The sequence below is a fragment of the Prenolepis imparis genome, unplaced genomic scaffold, assembly GCF_030444845.1.
Source record: "Prenolepis imparis isolate NDT839.2.m4 unplaced genomic scaffold, iyPreImpa1.0 SCAF_14, whole genome shotgun sequence".
Taxonomy (NCBI): Eukaryota; Metazoa; Arthropoda; class Insecta; order Hymenoptera; family Formicidae; genus Prenolepis; species Prenolepis imparis.
The window spans coordinates 2,732,064-2,752,953 of NW_028141172.1; the positions used below are offsets into that span (position 1 = coordinate 2,732,064).

General features: G+C 35.6%; 1 protein-coding gene across 3 annotated transcripts in view; it reads right to left on the reverse strand.

Annotated features, from left to right (window-relative positions):
- Window positions 1-420: 420 nt before the first annotated feature.
- Window positions 421-20,890, reverse strand: part of LOC145945437 (acetylcholinesterase) — a 34,639-nt gene continuing 14,169 nt past the window's right edge. For 2 of the 3 annotated variants that reach the window (XM_083054440.1, XM_083054441.1), the window contains 7 exons: window positions 16,732-17,126; window positions 16,163-16,393; window positions 15,050-15,341; window positions 13,963-14,598; window positions 13,444-13,605; window positions 12,810-12,988; window positions 421-6,513 (listed from right to left, as the gene is read on the reverse strand). In XM_083054440.1, coding sequence (XP_082910566.1) covers window positions 6,365-6,513; window positions 12,810-12,988; window positions 13,444-13,605; window positions 13,963-14,598; window positions 15,050-15,341; window positions 16,163-16,393; window positions 16,732-17,113 — 2,031 coding nt within the window. In that variant the 5' untranslated portion in view covers window positions 17,114-17,126 and the 3' untranslated portion in view covers window positions 421-6,364. Of the gene's footprint in view, window positions 6,514-12,809; window positions 12,989-13,439; window positions 13,606-13,962; window positions 14,599-15,049; window positions 15,342-16,162; window positions 16,394-16,731; window positions 17,127-20,890 lie in introns of those variants that run through there. The other variant, XM_083054443.1, reaches the window with a different exon arrangement.

Here is a 20,890-nt window from a genome sequence, read left to right on the forward strand (position 1 = left end):
AATCGTTCCCCTCTTCTGTTTCAGTTTGAATTAATTAGAGCGTATTTAGGCCTGCGGGCTACTTTTCTTCAGCAACGCGCTGCGAGTCCCATCGACGACAAAAGCAAGACTTCTCTTTCCCGAGAGCCTTTATCCTCATCTGGACCGGCTCGATTCTTTTCTCGGAGCACTTGGAAAACAGAGAGAGAAAAAAGGGGCGACTCTGTCTCTCTCTCTCTCTCTCTCTCTCTCTCTCTCTCTCTCTCTATATATATATATATATATATATATATATATATATATATTATATTTATATAGAGAGAGATTTATCCGTCTATTTGTCGAAACCACACGATCCTCGATGAACTATATTTCTTCTCGGTGCTTAAGAAAGCCCGATATAGAAGAGGACTTGGTCCTCTCGCGCGCCGCGTCTGTTTGTTTAATTTTTTTTTTTTTTTTTTTTTTTCTTTTTGCGTATAGAAACAAATGTGGATTGTCCGCGGCGATTCTCGCGTCTGTTCGCTTTTTCCTTCTCTCTCGTCTGTTGTTGTTGACTCTTCTTCGTCTTCTTCATCCTCCACTCGCGCTACGCAAGATTTATTTTATATCGTAAGATTAAGAAATTTATACAAGCAGCGAGATTTGTTTTTTTTTATACTCGGAAAAGAGGTAGCTTCTTATACGACAGCTGACTTTTATATATATATCGCACTTATATATCTTATATTGGATCGCTTCGACACTTCGAACTTCGATAGCGATAATCGCTATTTCCGATATATAACTTTTCGCTCAAAGTTCGTCTCGTTCCGTTTGTTGTTCTTATACTTTCTTTTCGGAAAGTTGCGATTTATCTGTCGTGTGCTCGACACGCGCACGTTCGACGGCACCGCATGAAAAATATTCCCTGAAGCTAACTTTACAGAAAAACTTTTATATTGTGTGGCTTTTTCTTTACCGAAGAAACCACTTTACGGAGAAATATTATTTATTTCGAATTTTTATATAGAGATTTTATATATATATATATATATATATATATATATATAATCGACGTAATTTTATATTTATTTAACATTCTACAGATATATCTATTATACATTCAATGTATAGAATATATTATATCTATTATATATATTATATAATAGAATATTATATATATTATATTATAAATATTATATCTGTATATATTTTATATATTTAATATATTATATAAATTATATATATTTAATATATATTTTTATAATATATTTAATATATATATAACTTATACATATTTATATATATTAAATATATATATATATAATTTATATATATGTATAATGTTAAATAAACAAAATTACACGGATTAGATTATCACAACGAGATTTTTCGAAGGCTTATCGTCGATTTAAAAAATAAGGAATTGAAAAGCGATTGTAATCTCGAAAATACATTGTTGCTTTTTTTTTATCATCGGTGCCGTTGATACGCACACGCGTAGACAATGCAAGAGAGAGAGAACGCGCAAACAACACACGCACACACATATATAACACATACAACATCGATGCGAATCCTCGTATGATGCCTAGGATGCTAAATACGAATTTGCTGATATTCTGACCTCACACTATATGACGCGACTTATATGTGAAACTTATACGCGAAAATAAATACAGAGAGAGCGCGCGTTTCTCCTTTCTATTTTATTTTCATATATTAATTTTTTTCGCATCTTTATATCGTTATTTATTATAATTTCGACAAAATTCTCGACACCGTGCTCTGCAATCCGACTCTTCTGTCCGATTTGCCGATAATGTTATTAGCGAAATAAATAGTATATAGGATCCGAATTGTTAATTTATTAATTATATATCCGAGTTAATTTCGCGGATTCCCCGGGTAAATCTATTTCTTCGGATATTAGATTCCGATATAATCCGGATGTCGGGATTCGTAATAATCGGGATAGTAATTAGTTTCCGGATATTAAGTTAACCGGATATTTGCGGCCCCTCGTGACGAGGAATATCCGATCCTTTCGGATAACTTCCGAGATAAATATAGCTTGATAAGAGCGTTTGATGTTTTGCGAAGAACTTCAATTTTCTAAAATTCCGAATGGAAAATTGTACGCTCGATTTTTTGATTTTTCAGCGATTAAATCCGGATATCCGGATTTTTATTCAGAATATCGCATGAAAATGATATATATATTTTAATATATATAATATATTAAATTTTATCTCCCTTTTTCTCGCCGATATATATTTGTGCAACTTTAACACGACGATACCGAGATGGAAAATTTCGGAGGTACCGACGCGAAAAACCGAAGGAAGATCGATTTCGAGTCCTTTCTTTTTTCTCAGACACTTTTGTCCCTTCGACCTCGAAATCGATTGTTTGATTTATTTATAATTTCTCGTCACTATTATATTTATATACCTAGTACCGTTTTTATCGCGCTACTGTTTATTCATTAAAATTATCATTAAAACATTATCTCTCGTTAACTTTACATTTTATTATTATAATTAATATTATTATATTTTATCACCATCTCATTATCGTCGCTTTCCACCGTTGTTGTTATCATTGTTGATATCATCTCGTCTTGTCTTATTATCGCTATTGTGTTAATTTTTAATTTTAACATTATTATTATTATATTATTATTATTAGCGTGATATATCGATATTTCTTCGCGTCTCTCAATAATAACGTGTGTGGTCTCCGCAGCACATATATATATATATATATATTTTTTTTTTTTCTTTAATTCTTCGTAGGACAAAAGACGAGTAAAAATGACGCCTAATGAATTATTCGATATTTCGTGTATGGAGAACCGGCGAAATAGAATCCCTTCGTCTTATTATTATTATACATCCTTAAATTACGCACACAGAGCCACAATCAAGGCGATCTCTTTCTTATCTTTTTTATTTTTTTAATATTTTTTTATTATTTTTTTCAATTGATATATTTTAGCTTCTCCTTCTCTCTCTCTCTCTCTCTCTCTCTCTCTCTCTCTCTCTCTCTCTCTCTCTCTTTCACTCGCACATATACATACATACATACACGCATACACACATCTTCTCTCACTTTCGCTATAATGTTCGATCGATCTCGACGATCCTCGGGTCCGTCGAAGCTCGAGTTTGTGTCGTGGACGACGTCGCATATCGTCGGATTATTATAATCGTTTAGAGTCCTTTGTACAGACTTCTTGATAAATCGTTCTATAACTTCTTTTTTAATTTGCCATTTGTCTTATGTAATAACATTTTTTTTCTTATCTCTTACTGCGAACTAGCGAGTACTCTCCTCTCTCTTCCCCCCCCTCTCTCTCTCTCTTTTTTTACATGTCTACTTACGTTGTATAACAATGCTTGTTGTACAGCTAATTGTAAGTTAGCTTAGCTAGATTGTGGGCCCAAGGGGACCCCGGAAATCTCGGTGGAATCCGGCCTCTCTTCATCAGGATTCAATCAAGGACGACCCTCGAAGCGAAGCATAATTTTTTATAATAATTTACGAAACCTTCACGTCCGTAAAAAGAATAAATTAATTCTGGAAGCGAAAAAAATTTCCTTCAATTTCGAGTCTCTTATTTTTTTGACAATTGCGCGCGTGATTGATGGCGATTCGCGGGAGGAAAAAAAATCGAACGAGATATACCGAAGCGAGGATTTCAAAGTTTCCATGTCCACGGGGAGTTTTTGTCACCGACAAAAGCGGAAATAAAAATCAATAGCGAGCGAACCTTGCTGGAAATATTCCAGCTGACGCTGGTGAATTCGGCGATTGAAGAGACGCGACGATTATCATTGCCTTAATTAATTTTCGTTGAAAAATCGCGCGAAAATTCGAGCTTTTAGCTCTCCGATCGGAGTGAAAAAATAAATATATAACACATCGTGTCTCTCCTCTCTTCCCATTATTTTTTTCTCGCGCATACGAGGAGCAAATCGGGAAATCTGGAAATCTGCGAGCTGTCAAATTTTTTTTTTCGTGTAGATCGAATTCCGCACTCTATTGCCTTTTTTTGCGTACGTATATATAATATGATATATATGTAGGTACACGCATACACATAACATATATATATATATATACATACACATAACAGATGCGGAGATAGATCGCGAAAATGCCGAGTCTGTCACTCGGAGGGGGATGAAGGGGGTGAGGAGGGACCGACGGCAATTTCACGCGACGTCGCCCTCATCTCGGCTGTATTGAGTACAAATCGGATGCATTGGTGCACATTGCGACCAACGAGGAGAAATAATTCCCACTCCGTTAGAGAGATCCTCAAACAAGATCCTTAATCTTGCGCGCGAATTTCGATATCTATCATTTAATCGGGGACTGAAATCTCTGCGAAAGCGCGATAAGAGCGAAAACGCTTGTCACTTGGTCGTGAGATATTATCGATCGATAATGGAACAATGCAAATAATGTTGAGATTGATTTCGATCGCGGATATATCAAGTTAATGTAACACTGTCACGTTAGATTAGATATGTGATATTTATACGAAGCAGGAACGCGATTCATTTATATATCGATTTGAACTCGATATTCCCCCATCGAGCAGAAACTGATTCCCTCTCTGAACAGGCTCAGGCGCATATCAATAAGGGAAAGCGAAGCGTGGACCACTTTTTTTTTTTGAAAGATATTTCAACGTAGATCTCGTTATATTGCAAGAGAAGCTCTGCGGGTCCAGTGAGACTCGAGACGAAATTACAGAAGTCTCACATTCCAGACGACTCTCTCACTTCGGTCGCTCTCGGTCCAAGTACACATCTGCATCCGATATATAAAAGGTGTTCCATATAGATATATATTATCATATTTCTTATTATAAAGAATGAGCATCTTTTTCCATTGCAAAATGGTTTTGGTCATTGTATTATAATAAAGTCTGATATTTACATGTAATAAAATAATTTTAAATAATTATAATTATATAAATAATATATAATTAAAATAATTTAATTATATAAATAATAATAATTAAAATAATTATAATAAAAAATACTTAAGAAATTTTATTTAAATTCACACAATTAATTCCCTTGCGTCAGCGAAGTATATATTTTCCGACAAAGGGCTAACAAAATTTCTAACAAAAGAATATATTCTTTCTCTATCTTATTAAATTACTCAACACTATAAATTTCAAAAGTTTAATAAAAAAATAGATGTTTTTTTATAATATTAGATTCTTTATAATATTAGATTGAATCTCTCTCTATAACACAAAGATGACGTGAGAAATAAGATATCTCGAAAGCGATGCATCTCCGGAAATTTTGCCAAAGGAAAAAGATGGTTTTTTTAAGAGAAATACCGGTCTGCATCTTATTTATGTGAAACACCTTGTACATCATCGCTCTGGTCGTATCCCGCGGGATAACGTCTCGGTAATAAACGTGACGCGATTCGTGTTCATAAAACCCCCCTTTCCCCCCGTATAACCGAGGTGACCCACATAACGATATACGACGGGATGATATAAAAGAAAAAAAAAACCGTCAATCTCCCCGCGTCCCGGATGAGACGAGAGAAGCGCGGTCGTAACGATAGTTTTACGACGCGGCGAGAATTCCCACCGTGATATAACTTCCGGTGACGCGAATCCTCGCTCTCTTTCTCTCTCTCGAGCACGTGTGAATTTTCTCAAGTCTTGAAATTTTAAAATCCTCTCGCGAAGACATCCGAGTCTTGGAATCTCGCACGTGTCTTCGAACATTCTCACCTCGCTCTGTTTGCGCGAAAACGCGCGTCAAACCTCGGGAGTGACGAGACTCCGAGTAGGAACTTTAATCAGCGCAATTAAGTTTCCGCAATTAGTGTTTCGCCGATAGTTTCGAGTCATATCATTTCCGCTTCGCTATATAAGAGACCAGTAATCTTCGTTTAATTCCCTCTATCTCTCTCTTACCCTCTCGTCGTCCTTCGTTGTCGCCTATTTTTCCGAGGATCTTTCGATCCCCTTCGAGATCCTGAAGAAGAGTCGAGCTCGATTCCACCGAGTTCCCTGAAGGATCTCTCCCCAAAATTCTCCCGTCCCAATCTCTCTCTTTCTCTTTCTCTCTCACAGACGCGGGCGTGTTTGTTTATTGAATTCATCGTCGATCCCCCGGCGATCGAGCACTCGTCTACTATTGATATGTCTGTTTCTCGCGCGGTGCCGTCGTCTTCCCGATCATTCATTCGTTCGTTCGTTCGTTCATTTGTTCGTTCGCGCCTTTCTTTCGTCCGCTCGCGCGCGCGTTCGTCCTCTTCTTCAGGGAGAAAACGGGCCGCCGCTGTTGCTGCTGATGCTCGACGGGGCTAGGACGGCGGCTCGACGGCCGACCACCGATCCGGCGGCCGGGAGCTAGACGATACCTCTGACGTCGTGCTGGATGTGAGGCAGAGTAGTGAGGCCGGTCAATAACAGGCTCAAGATCAGGAGTAGCCGGGTCGCGCCGGAGTCGGCGAGGCTGGTGCCGCTGCAGGTCTCCTTGGACCCGACCTCCAGTTTCGCTGTAACAAAAAGGTCTCCATCTTAGAATAATTATATAATTAATATATTAATTAATATATATATAATAATATATAATAATATATAATAATATATATAATAAAATATAATATATTATATATTATATATATTAATATATTAATTAATATATAAATATATTATTAATTAATTATAATAATAAATTTTGAAAAGGCTCTGAGATGTATATATAAATACAAAGTCAGGTATCAAAAGGGCTAATATATTATAAGAGAATTCTGTGAATAAGAGAAGTTCAGAGAATTCCATATAAAATCAACATAAATAGTTATATAATAATAAATTAGAAAGACTCTTATGTGTATGTGTATATAAATACAAAGTCAGATGTGTAATCAAGGCTAATAAGAGAATTCTGCGAATAAGAAAAGTCCAGAGAATTCCGTGAAATCGGCATAAATTATTATATAATGATAATAAATTGAAAAAGCTCTGATATATTTGTATAAATACCAAGTCAGGTATAAAATAAAAAGGGCTAATAAGAGAATTTTTAAATCGGCATAAATAATTATTCTAAATACAAAATTAAGTTGAGAGGCAGAGGATATTAGATTAACTTGTTTTTAAATTCTTTTATAATTATTTTTCCGACTGTTCTTTGGATCATCTTCAGCAGATCAACTGACAGAAAATTCGGATGTCTCGAAACATTCGAAATAATTAGAAAAGAATTAAAAACAAAAAAGATTTAAAAACAAATTTATTGCGCCTAATATCTGCACTTTAAGGGCTCTTATTAGTCCTTCTCATGATTTTATTTAGAATAATTATTTATGCCGCTTTCATGAAATTCTCCTCTGAATCTCAACGTCCACTTGAGCTATACAAATTGTTTACATTTAAAATTCCTACATTATTAAAAATGTTCAAACAGTTCGATTCGTATTTTTCTTTCTTTAAAACTTTTCTCTGCAAATAATCGCGAAAAATATTTAAATGACGAATCTCTAATAAAGAAAATCTACAAATAATCGCGAAGGATAGATATTTAATTATAAGCAAGTGGTGAATTTCTAATAGAAAGAAAGAGGGACAATCGAAATTTTATTAAGTAAATATGCTAAATATAAGAGACGAAAGAATCAGTCTGTTTAGACATAATTTTATTTTAAGACGACGCTTCTATTAAACAATCTATACAAGTTATAAATCTAGAGAAGTGTTATCAATTTTAATTAATGTGTAATTTCATTATCAGTTCAAAACTATATATTTTTGCAATCTTAACAAACAATATACATATATATTATTCTTTATATCAATATGCCTGTTAATTACCAAAAACCACGAAGAGTTTCGCGCCAAATCACGCGCGAAGCAACAGCAAAGTGTATCTATATACGCGATATATCTCAACTAACATCTGGACCGATCGAGTTCTTCATCCAGGCTGAATCGATCTAACGCCTCGTTTTAATTTCCAGTCTCAAGAATTTTTATAAAAATAAATAAACTCTCCCAAAACAAAACAGCAATCTAAATTTCCCACATTGATTTATACACTGAGAGAATTTTCTCTTAGAATTTACCCTTAAAATCATGGTAATCGTGGGATGGAAATCCAATATGGTATGAAAAGAATTTTATGAGAATTTCTCCAATTAATATTTATCACAATAAAATATAAAATATGTTTGATTAATAAAATTTAATATTTTATAGGTATTTTATTGTGATAGATATTATTTTTATTGTGATAAATATTAATCAGAGAAATTCTCATAAAATTCTTTCCATACCATATTGTGCCACGATCACCATGATTTTCAGGGTAAATTCAAAGAGAAAATTCTCTCTGTGTACTTTTGGACCGAATAATCTCAGAGCAAAAAGAAAAGATACAGGGTAGCCTTTTCAAAGATCCCTTACTCTCTCAGAGATCGCCAGAGATAGGCAAATTTTCGCATTGTGCGTCGCAAGATCGACGCGCCGAGGGGATTTCCACCCCTCGAGGGGGTTGAAAAGTGGGGTCGAGAGGGAGGAAACGGGGAGAGAGCTTCTCGATCGCGCGCGCGTTCGCCTTGGCGCAGCGAAACAAAACGAACAAGAGCGGAGAGCCAGAGTAAATGGGGGTAGTATATCGGACCAGCAGAGCACAGGGGGTTGAAGCGGGGGGAGGGGAAGGGAGAGGGGGTGGTGGTGGTGGTGGTGGTGGTGGTGGTGGTGGTGGTAGCCAGCAGGCAGGGCGCGGATCGATGCCGCGGGTAAGTAACTCGCGGCGCGTCTAAACCGCGTCGTCGCGAATCCTCGCGCGCGAGAAGGCCTTTGCACGTGCGAGAGGCGAGTGAGTTTCGCAGACAAACACACGTCGCCGCGAAGAGAAACTTCCCTTAACTTCGTCTAAACTGCGGCTCGCGAGAACGCGTTTACCCCCCAGGCGTTTAACCCCTTTTTATCCTCCACATATCCTCTCTCTTCCACCCCTTCTTTTAATTCTCTCGTTCCCTCCTCCGGCTTTGTGGATGTTAGACCGCGAAACCGCTAAGCAATTAACGAAAGGTTCCTACTGCAACCCCTGTAAACGCCGAAACACTTTCGAAGAATCTCGTCTCGATTCTCAATTTTGTATAAATATTGTATAAATATTTGTAATATTTATATTATAATATTGTATATTTGTATATATATATATGTATTTATAAATTTTGTATAAATATATATATAATACATGAAAGAGGGAAAGATATTTTATATAGAAATATTAAAGAGATATATTTAATTATGAGCAACTGGCGAATCTCTAATAGAAAGAGAGATGATCAGGATTTTATTGTTGTTAAATATGAGAGATGTAAGTCTGTCTAGATAAAATTTTAATTTTTTTTGTTCAAAATTTTTCTACAAATAATAGCAAAGGAAAAATATTTAACTATAAACAAATAAATTTCTAATAAAAAGAGAGACAGTCGAGATTTTATTGTTGCTAAATATGAAGGATGAAAGCATCAGTCTGTCTAGACAAAATTTTAATTTCTTTTTATTTAAAAAAAATATATATATGTATCAATATCGAAAAAATATACAGTCTAAATAAATATTTTTTCTTAGATTTTTATACTTTATTATTCGATTATGTAATCGTATTTTTGCTAGCGAGAATTCTTGCTCTGTTTTAATTTTGCGTCATATATCTCCGAGTGGAAAATTTGCCCGAGAGATTCTCCTTTCATTTTCTTTTATTTGAACGCGCATATCTGGCGTTCTCTTTTAATTACACAGAAAACACACACAAAATAGTATTTTATAATTAATTCGCGTTAGGTACAGAGTATATTTTTTTATGAATTTAATTTTTACTCGCACCCTTCGGGGTTTTTTTCTCTTTGGTAACCAGGGAAACGGATGATTTTCGAGGTCTCTAGATAATGTGCGAAGGGTTTGTTGAAAATAAATTTACCTTGCAAATACATACAGCGAGTATTTATATATAGTTATTTATTATTGACAAAATTAATGTAAAAGTTATCCCTCAAAGAAATTAAATTTCGTCGATTTACCGCGTTAGAATTTAATTACAATTTAATTACATTTTAGTTTACAATTTGCATATTTGAAAATGTTTAGAAAAAAATGACATTTTGATCGTCTCTCTCTCCGTTGCAGATTTTAACAAAAATAGAGACCAATGATGAATATAAACAAATATATTTCATAGCCCGGACTAGGTTAAATATTCCGTATAAATTAAAAGTTCTGTTTGCGCGAGAGCAGAAAACTAAAATTTCTTTCTCAAGAGAAAAAGAGACGGGGGAAAAGAAAGATATAAAATTCAACATTCGGTAGCAGCAGTGACGCGTTTCTTGACATTTCTCGCGCGAGATAGTGTCTTTCCTTCCCGTCGTCGTTCGCGTCTTAACGGCCGCGCCTTACAAAGCTTATTTCCAAGTTATACGAAATTTACGAGAGGGTTCGTTATCGCGATCCTTTTCCCGCCGACGTTTTCCTGTCACGGTGTTACGTATCGAGGGACCGATAGAATTCTCTCTCTAATGAGGACGATATTTTCGCTCGGTCGCGCGGGTGAAATGAGAAAAAAAGAACTTTCAGGGTATATTATACACACACACACATATATGTATATCTTATAAATTTTTTATATATACATTATATATATATATATATATTTTATAAATTTTTTTATGTACATATACATATATATTATCCATATATATATTTATATGTATTATTTATATATTTTTTAAATATATTTATATGTATTTGTTTTATATATATATATATTTATAAAAATATATCTTTAAAAATTTAAAGTTATAAAAAATTAAATATATACCATATATATATATATGTATACAATATACAAATTATATATATATAATTATATACAAATTAATGAATAAATTATATATAATAAAATTATATATAGTTATATAAATATATAATATGTAATAATATATATAATTATAAAAAGAAATAAATTATAATTAATTAAATATATACATGATATATAAATGTGCGTATATATAAATATGTATATGCATCTTTCTTTCTCGTTTCTCTTCATAATAGTGTAATACATTCATCGTATAAAACGGTGACATTACTTTCGTGACTGCGATGACACGCTACGCCGTTTAATTTCGTGGCGTGCGCGAAATCGGTGCTTTATACCGTAATCGTAATAATTATCATATAAAGCGACGCTGTGTTTTATTCGAGCAGGTACAAATTTCAGACTGTTATCGCGAACGTGTATATATGAAAGTCCATTAATGAATCTCTGCCCGCAAAGACGATTACCCCGCTTTCGCGGGGTTGCGCTAGAAACGTATATACGAATAATTAATTCGCGCCTGGGGATGAGGGTCCTGGATCTCGAATTGGATTGTCAAGATTTAAGTGGGGAAAAACTCTCGTCTCGCGTCTCTCGATTCCTCTTTCTTTTATTTGAAAATTGATTATTAAGAAACCCTCGTGTTTGCGTTTCATTCAGACTCGCCAACTTTTATCTCCAAGAGTTTTTCTCTCCCTCCCTCTCCCTCTTGTTCTTGGTGTTTTTAATTAAAAAATTCTTTGTCCTCGCAGACGTTAGAATTTCTTCTTCTTTATCTTACAATTAATACTATATCTACGGTCGTTTATTTATTTCGCTCTCGCATTTTCATCGAATTCATAATCGGTATAATAATTGAACAATTATAATTCATGCAAACTGCTTTCGTATGTCAAAAAAAAATTCTCCGCGACATCTTCGACAATAATCGCGATAATCACACAGGGGAGAGATACCGCGATTATTATTATCCGTCGAATAACGATCGGTCGCGAATAAGGCTCACCCCCTCATCCCTCTCCCCCTCTGGCTGTTAAGAGCGACGGAAATATAGCTGTCTGACTGTCTGAAAGGAGGTGGACACTGCTTGTCTCTCGTAAGATTTCCCTCGCGAGAGATCTCTCGTCGTCGAGCGAAGTCGCGAGCGCCTTCCTTAAGTGGGACACTTGGCGAAGCGCACTTGATAGCGGTTCTGAATAAATGATGCAAACTCGAGCGTTGCTTCAGCAGTCGCTTCATATACACACAATAAGTACGACTATATTTCCGCGACGTTTCACCCTCTGCTCTGATACGAGAATTTCGAACACGCGGGATCATCATCTTACTTTTCCGAGAGAAACCCCTTGTCTAGCTAAACCTTCGGAATCTTGGTCTCCTCGGTCCGGTTTGACGTTACGCAAGAGCATTCTCCGATCTCTCTCTCTCTCTCTCTCTCTCTCTCTCTCTCTAGGTATGTGAGAAGAGAGAGGAGGAGAAGCAGGGAGTATTTGCGTTCGACGTGTATTATATCTAGGTCTACGTCTAGCTAGGAATGCGATGTCTCCCAAGCAGTTCTCGAGCGTGCGAGAACAATCAAACGTACTTGGCGCTCAACAGGTGTCATACACAAGACAATCCACGCCGTATAGTAAGTAACGCAGTCGAGGGCCTCGATGGTTCGATGAATCTCAACCCCCTGTCATTCCCGTTTGCATCTGTGACAGGTGGAGGCGAGCGCGATCGATTATTCGATCCAAAAGCGATCACCGGGTTTCATTCAAAAGATAGCAACAATTGGAGCGAGTATTTATCTACGTTATATTTTTTATAAAAGACCTCGATCGCTCCCGATCGCCTTCTTTAACCCTTCATCAATGAACGAATACTCCAAAACAATTTTTTGTTTTAATTAAAAATGTGTAATTATTGCATTGACAGAAGGGTCTTAAATTGACGTAAGGGATGAAAAGAAAATGTACTTACACGTAGCGCCGAGCAGCTGCGGCAGGTATTTCTTCCAGAAGGCGCACTGTTTCACCCTGGGTCCGCTGCCGATCTCCGTGCTATTGATGTCCAAGGTCAGGTACTCTTTATTAGCGACGGTGTGCTGCGGCCAGTAAGCCGACGGTATATCACGTAAGGCGTCGCCCACATTCGGATCCCTGGTTCGATCACACAAATCACACGTCTAAATATATCGCCTGTCCTGACGCGGCACCGAAATATCTCCGAATAATGGGAATTTCGAGATATTTCGGTAATACGGTACGCGAATCGACGAGTTACGGCCGGATAATCCGCGACGTGGACAATATAATGAAATTGACATATCCGGCTTTATTAGATTGATGAGAAAATATATTTGTTGATATTCTATCCGGGTGATTCTAATTAATGAAAAAGAAACAATAATTCTCTAATCAATATAATATTCAGTTTCAAATTCTCGATTTACTTGTTTTTAAATTATAATACAATTATTTATAACATATTTATATTATTTATATATATGTAGGCATTTTTTATTATTAATTTTTTTATATTAATATATATAATATAATTTTTTTTATTAAAAAAAATTACAAATGAATTATTAAATTATGTATGGAAATCTTACCCCGATTTTGCAAAGTTGGCCCAGTATCTCATCATCCTCTTTGAAAGATGCTTCTCCTCTTGAGTATAACGTTTGGATGGGTCCAAAGGTTCCCCGAAAATATAGCTTATCTCGTCGGCATGCATAACTCCAGTCCACCTCGGCCACGGATTGTTCATGGATCTGATTAAATTGTACTTTTTTAGTCGCGAGCGATTAAATAAGTAGATGAAAAATTTTGAATAAAATCTATTTGAAAAAAAATTCTTTTAACTTTTTGACCTCTCCATTTTATATCGTTATTAATTTGCAGTAGCTGCGATATAAAACACGTTGACAAAAATACATATAGTTGCACAAGGAGAGCTATCTTATTAAGAAAATGTATCTTCAATGATTGGGGAAATGTGCGTCTCGTATTAAACAATAAAAATAAAATAATAAAATAATAATAAAATAATTTCTGAAGCTTTTCCAAACTACCATAGTCGATGCGGAGGCGTCTTACGAATGGTATCGTGCGAATCGATCTCCTTTTACCTGTATTTGAAGTAGTACATGTAGACGGTGTTGCCGGTGTCAGCGTAACGGCCGGCGAACTCGTTGACGTTGCAGGTGAACTGGTAGTCGCCGACGATCTTGTCGATAGCGTCGCGATTCGCGTCGGGATCGTCCGGGTGCAGCCAGTTTGTGTACTCGTAGATGATGGCGTGTCGGCCGATCTGATTAACATAGGGATTCAGCTCGGACACGGCACTGACGAACTGTTCGCGGCTGACCTTCACGTCCTCGGTGCCGTCGATGCGAAACAGCTCCGTGAGATAGTAGATGATGAAGTAGAAGCCCTCCTCGGTGTTGGAGCCCATCAGGATGTTGGCCTTCTTGAAGGACGTCGTGACTAAGGAGCGTTGCGGGGTCTCGTCCAGGAACGCGCCGTCGATCACCGGCACGAACGGGAACTCGCAGATCCCGAGGGTGCCCCACTCGTTCTTCACCAACTCCTCCGCGTCCTTCGTCAGCAGGCAGTCGATCACCTCCCGCAGATTGTCGCGATCGTGCGGACAACCGACCGCCTCCGCCAGCCGGATTCCGCGCACGATCGATTCATCGCGCGAGATTATCGCCCACGGCGTGGTCGGCGAGCCCGATTGCATGATGGCCTGGTTGAACAGGTGCCTGGAATCGAAAATCCCGGATGGGTTTTTTAGCGACAACCGAAAAAGTGATTTTTATCGCCGACTCGTTATACAAAAAATTTATAATATATGTATGTATAATATTGATATTACAATATTAATATAAATAAATTATTATATTAAATAATCTTTAAAAAAAACTTGTATTTTTGTGTATATCCAATTTTATCATTTATATAAAATTAATATCTAAAAATGTATAAAAAATGGAATATTAAAAATTTACATCTACATATAATAAAAATTTATAATAATATATGATATGTATAAAATATACATATATACATAATATATAAAAATAACAAATATATAAAAATATAGTAATATTATATATAAATATAAAATATTGCAAAAAGAAATAAAAATAATTTTCCTTCGAATTTCATATCGCGGGATCTTCGATATCTGTTTGCTGTCTGATTAAAACTGACCTGGAAAGCGGCGAGAGGAGGTGCATGGAGACGGAGACCGCGCCCGCGCTCTCGCCGAAGAGCGTGACGTTGTCGGGATTGCCACCAAAAGCGGCGATGTTGTCGCGCACCCACTGCAGGGCCATCATTTGGTCGAAGAGACCGGCGTTACCGGGCACATCGGACGTGCCAAAGTACAGAAAGCCGAGACTGGCCACGCGATATTGCATGGACACCACGATCACGTTCTCCTCCGAGACCAGGGTCTTGTGATCGTACACGTCGAGGGTGGCCGTGCCGGAATAGAAGCCACCTGAAAGAGAGGTCGCAGAGATCCTTGGATTTTTCGCGGCTACACAGTTTATAATACTGGTACACACATATACATATTTTATAATATTATTTATATATAATATTTAAAAAATATATTTATTTTTTAAAATATTATTTATATATAATATAATATTAAAATTTCTTATATATAAAAAAACTAAAAAGAAGAAATTATATTATTGTAATCAACAATAAAATTTTATATAAATTATATTTTTTAATCTTTTTATTAATCGATCGCGTTTTATTAATTTTCTCTGGCTCTAATATTAGTAGCTTCAAAAGGTTTGGTTTCAGAATTGATTGACAGAAATTCCCACGAATATTTTGTGGCTTCACTCATGCTGTCAACATGCAAATACTTTCGTATCCTTTAACAGCATAATAGCAATTATTTGATCTTTTCACGCCGCAATTGAAAATATCTATAACCGAACAACGTTGCGAATTTCATTAATTGAAACGTTAACAGGACAAGTATACTGTGACGAGGCAATAAAAAAAAACCCTTTATGACTGACATAAACGCAGTATGCTGCTGCTGACGTCATTCAGAATACGACTGTAGAGAGGCTTAGACACAAAATGGCTTTCAATAATACTTTCGACAGCTTTATAGCCGTTGTGACAGAAATATACAGACGACTACTTTGAAGGAAATGCATCTTAAATTATTATACAATGCTTCTCACAATCAGTAAATAACTTCTTGAAGCTACTGTGAGCTGAGTGTATAATAAAGAATAGAGCTACCACACCAAGCGTGAGAGACTGATGATGGATTCTCATGGGGGAACTCACCACCGAATATCCATACCATGACAGCGGCGTTCGTAGGCCTGGGCCGCGGCACCACCACGTTCACGTAAAGGCAGTCCTCGCTCAGCGGCGTGTTCGGGTTCCACATGGTGGCGCCGGAGAAGTCGCCGAACACCGTGTCGAGGATCTGCACGCAGCTGTTCGGCAGGGAGGTCGCATTCAGCACGCCCGACCAGCGTTCGACCGGTCGCGGGTGACGAAACCTCAGCGGACCTGTACAAGAATCTTTCATCAAATATAGATCTACTTGAAATTAACCCCCTATATTCGCTTTTTTCAATTTTTTTTTTTTTAAGCTAAACACTAGGAGACGCTGAGGAAATCTGTGTATAAAATTGCGCGCAACCAGGACCTCATCAAAGTCTACTTGAAATTAATCCTCTTCTTTCAAAAAATATTATAACAATTTTATTATTCGTTTTTCTCAATTTTTTACCAAGTTAGACATTAGGAGAACTTGTCTTATAATGTATTACAATAAAAGCATCATTTTTTCGTTTTACTGATACCGTTCTCTTATTCTTCTTCTCTTTCTCCCTCGCAAAACTTACCGAGAGGTTTCTGGGCGTAGGGGATGCCGAACCAGGCGTCGACCTCCTTGCCGGTGGTGGCGGTCAAAGTCTTACCGCGGATCATGCCCTTCCTGGTACGTACGATCAGCGGATCGTTGCCGGTGAAGGCGGACGCTCGCGGTAGCTCCTCGCTGATCCTGGAACTCCTGACGTCGAATTCATCGCGCAACGACGACGACGACGACGACGACGAACCCTCCTGCGCGACGTGCAGCTCGTGCTCGTGGTGTCTGCTACGATGAGACGGCGAACCGCAGCAAGGATCCGGCTGCAGGACGAGGAGCAGGATCAGACTCAGCGTCAACAGGGCCTCCAGCCTGCCGGGGCCGGTTCGCCAGGAACTTTTAGGATTTCTCGACATTCTGCCTGCTCGGCTGCAAAAGGGAGCAAAACAAATCGTTAGTATCGGACGTATACGATCATTAATTATAAATTATAAATAATATAAATATGTATTATAAATTTTATAAGAATTTATAATTATATTACAATTTTATAAAAATTATAATTATAGATTCATATAAATTATGAACTATAATTTTATAAAATTATAATAATAAATATATCTATATATATATACATTTTCTGTAAGGTATCTTATTTTTGCAAAACTATTAATTGTGTAAATTTGCTTTTCATTCTCGTGTAAGGTGTATTTAGTTAGATATGTTTGTGTACATGTAATGCGAATGAAAATGAACAAATTACTTGGTATACAAATGTTTGAAGTAACAATTCTGCGTGTCACGTTGCTTCCGATTACGTCTTCCGCTTTACGATCGGAAATGTTGCGATGAAAGAGTGAGGGAGTGGATTAATCTATCGGAAACTGCTCGTTTCTCATCTGACGAATGATACAGATTTGATTTTTAAGAGTAAATATGTTACAATAATCATTATACAGGGTGATCTATAACGAGTGTAAAAAACTTTGAGCTTGTTCGGGAGTCCTATTTCAATTAATTATAAAAAACTACAAGAGACCAAAGTTTTATTAATCGAATAAATAATTATCTAGTTGTACAATTTAAAAAATGAAACATACTCTATTTATAAATTAACAATTATTATTCAAGAATAATAATTTAGTGTATGAGTTATGAAAAATGCTTAAAATGTGCTCCCTGAGCTTTAATGCGAGCTTGAAATAGGACCTATGTTCTTATATATAACATTTTTTTATTTAAAATAATTTCTCGAACATAAGCTGTCCCAGTTTTTTTACACTCGTTGTAGATTACTTTGTATAATCCGTATAAAAGAACTAAAACAGTGTCAAACGAGATGCGCAAAGAATAAATAAGGTTTTCGTATGTCAATACGTGTTTATAAATATATAAAATATATCGCCGACACACGTTTCCCTTGCGAAGTCGCGTACTCCGGATACAAATATACATTTGGTCTAACATCCCCGTGATAGAAATGGATCTCACATTCGTATACACGTGTCGAATATATCGCGAGCAGGACTTATTTTCAACCGAATGTGTCTCATGTTCCATCCGGTTGACGCAAGCACGGTTGACATGAAAGATGCAGATGCTAGAAAAATGCGCCAATGCGGCGATGCATAATTTGCGAACGCATTAATTTCGAAACGAAAGAAAATAAAACAAATTTTATCAGACGATTTAAAGAAAGAAGAGAGAGAGAGAGAGAGAGGGATGAGGGATGATTTTCGAAGGATTCGATTTCGAGGGGTATTAAAAAAAAAATAAGAGACATTTGACAGAATAATCGACCAGCAACGGCGCGTCGAGAAATTAGTGTATTAATCTTCTTCCTTAAATATTTACTTTCCCTTATCTACCCTTCTACGGCATCCACCTCTTGCTTCGAACTCCCTTTAGCGCGAAGTTATCTCCGTAGAGACAAAGTAACCCTATCTGAGGCGGTAATTGAAGCTGCCTCGTGGTGATACACGAGACACTGCGGTTTACAGCATCCGAAACCACGCCGATAAAGTTGACTAACATTTAATTTCAACTAAGTTAATTTAATAAATATACTACATATTTAGCTAATTAATTTCATATCAATTATATATTATTTATTTCAGATTTATTTATATATTATTTTAATTATATATTATTATTATATAAATTATATATATATATATATAATTATAGAAATTATATATTATATATAAAATTATTAATTTTAAATTAGCATTTCAATACTGATTTACAGATTTGGATTAGAAAGAAATCCGCTGAGAAATAGAAATTTTTATAGACATTTTCTCCCTCTAAAGATATTTAGGCAGCAATATAGAGTATATGAATTATTCTTACCATTTTTTTTCTCGCGAATAAATGCATCAATAATTTCGTTTATCGGAGAAACTCGAAAGCGTTGAAGAGAGATTAGAAGAGAATGACATCTTTGGACAGAGACAGGCTATTATAAGTATTATAATTGATTTCGTTGAATAATATTTGGACATGTTTCTTTCCATTTTACTACGCCGACTCCTCAAGCATTCACGATTTATTGTCGTGGTAAGGTCGTATAATTTATATAACTGACGGACAGCTGATACGCGACCTTGCTTATTTTCTCGCACATTTTTAGTAAGACGAACATTTAATTTCCGCCATTATTCTCCTGCCCGTAATTGTAGTCCCGACTTTATCCAAATATTCCCATACTTTGTTCAAATGTTATTTGCAATATTATAGATTTGTCGTCGTAAAAACTCTAAATAATAAAGTGTTTTCCTGATAATTTTTATCGATAATTTTCTTTTTCCATACCAAACTTTATATAACCTTATATAGCTGAAAACTTTTTATGTACGTGCCGCGTTGATATTCTCGATACATCGAAATACATCGTCGTGATATACACAGAGTGTCTCGGAATTACAAACTAAAGCTGGGTGCTGTTTTAATAGACTCTACAAGGCTTTGAACGCAAATTTTCAACGACGATCCACGCGACGAAGTCAAGAGTTATTTATACAACACAAAAACATTTTAACAACGTTGCAATCTTGCAAATCCCAGCGCAATGTTGTAGAGACATCGAAGCAAAGAACTTTTGACTTGTAGGGTATTAAAGATAAAATGAAATTCACATATGAAATTCTCTCACACACATCGAGCCCGATCTTCTAAATTAAAAAGAAAGAATATAAAATGATAGTAAAAAAAAATGCCGAAAGATAGTGTTAAAATATTGCAATTAATCAGCGATCTCAATCCAACGAAATCGAATGATACATGTATTTGAAAAATATTGCAAATATATATAAAAATATTTATATGAATGTTTGATAAAATAACGCATTATTTCTTATCGATAAATAATTTTTTCCATTTGGGATCAATATTTCCTTAGCGAGATTGTCTTGAAATTGCTCCATTTTTTAAACATAATACATAATGTATATTTCGATAACTAAACTTGAATTTTAATTTCTATCGAAATTAGTTTCACCTGATATAATAAAATGTAACTTTTTTTAATTCCATGTAATTTCAAACTTCTTGAAAAGCTTCTTTTCCGATAGTTCGAAAACTATCGGTGCCTCGAGATTTTCGCCAAGGGAAACTCGACTTTAAATTATCCAAACTGTAGCTAAAAAAAAAAAAAAATAACGCGCAACAAGTGTAATACTTTTATTGTACGCTATCGATAGAAAAAATATGCAGAATGATAATATATACAGAATGATCTACAACAAGTGTAAAAAACTTCAACTATTTTAATTAGTTATGGAACAACACAAGATCAAAATTTTATCAATGCAGTAATAAATAGTAGATTTAATATCTAGTTGCAATTAAAAAATAACAAAACATATTTTATTTATAAATTAACAATTATTATTGAAAAATAACACTTTGGTGTATGAATCATAACAAGTGCTTAAAATGTGCTCCTTAAGCTCGAATGCAAGCTTAAAATAGGACCTATGTTCATATAACATTTTTTTATTTAAAATGACCTCCGCAATAAGCTGTTGAAGTTTTTTACACTCATTGTAAAGCACTCTGTATATTACGCAATACATTTGCAATATTAAAAATATATATATATCTCAATGATTTTTCTACACAAATAACGCGTTATTTTTTAATGATGAATGATTTTTTCCCCAAAAAATTTGTTAACTCGACTAAACCTTTCA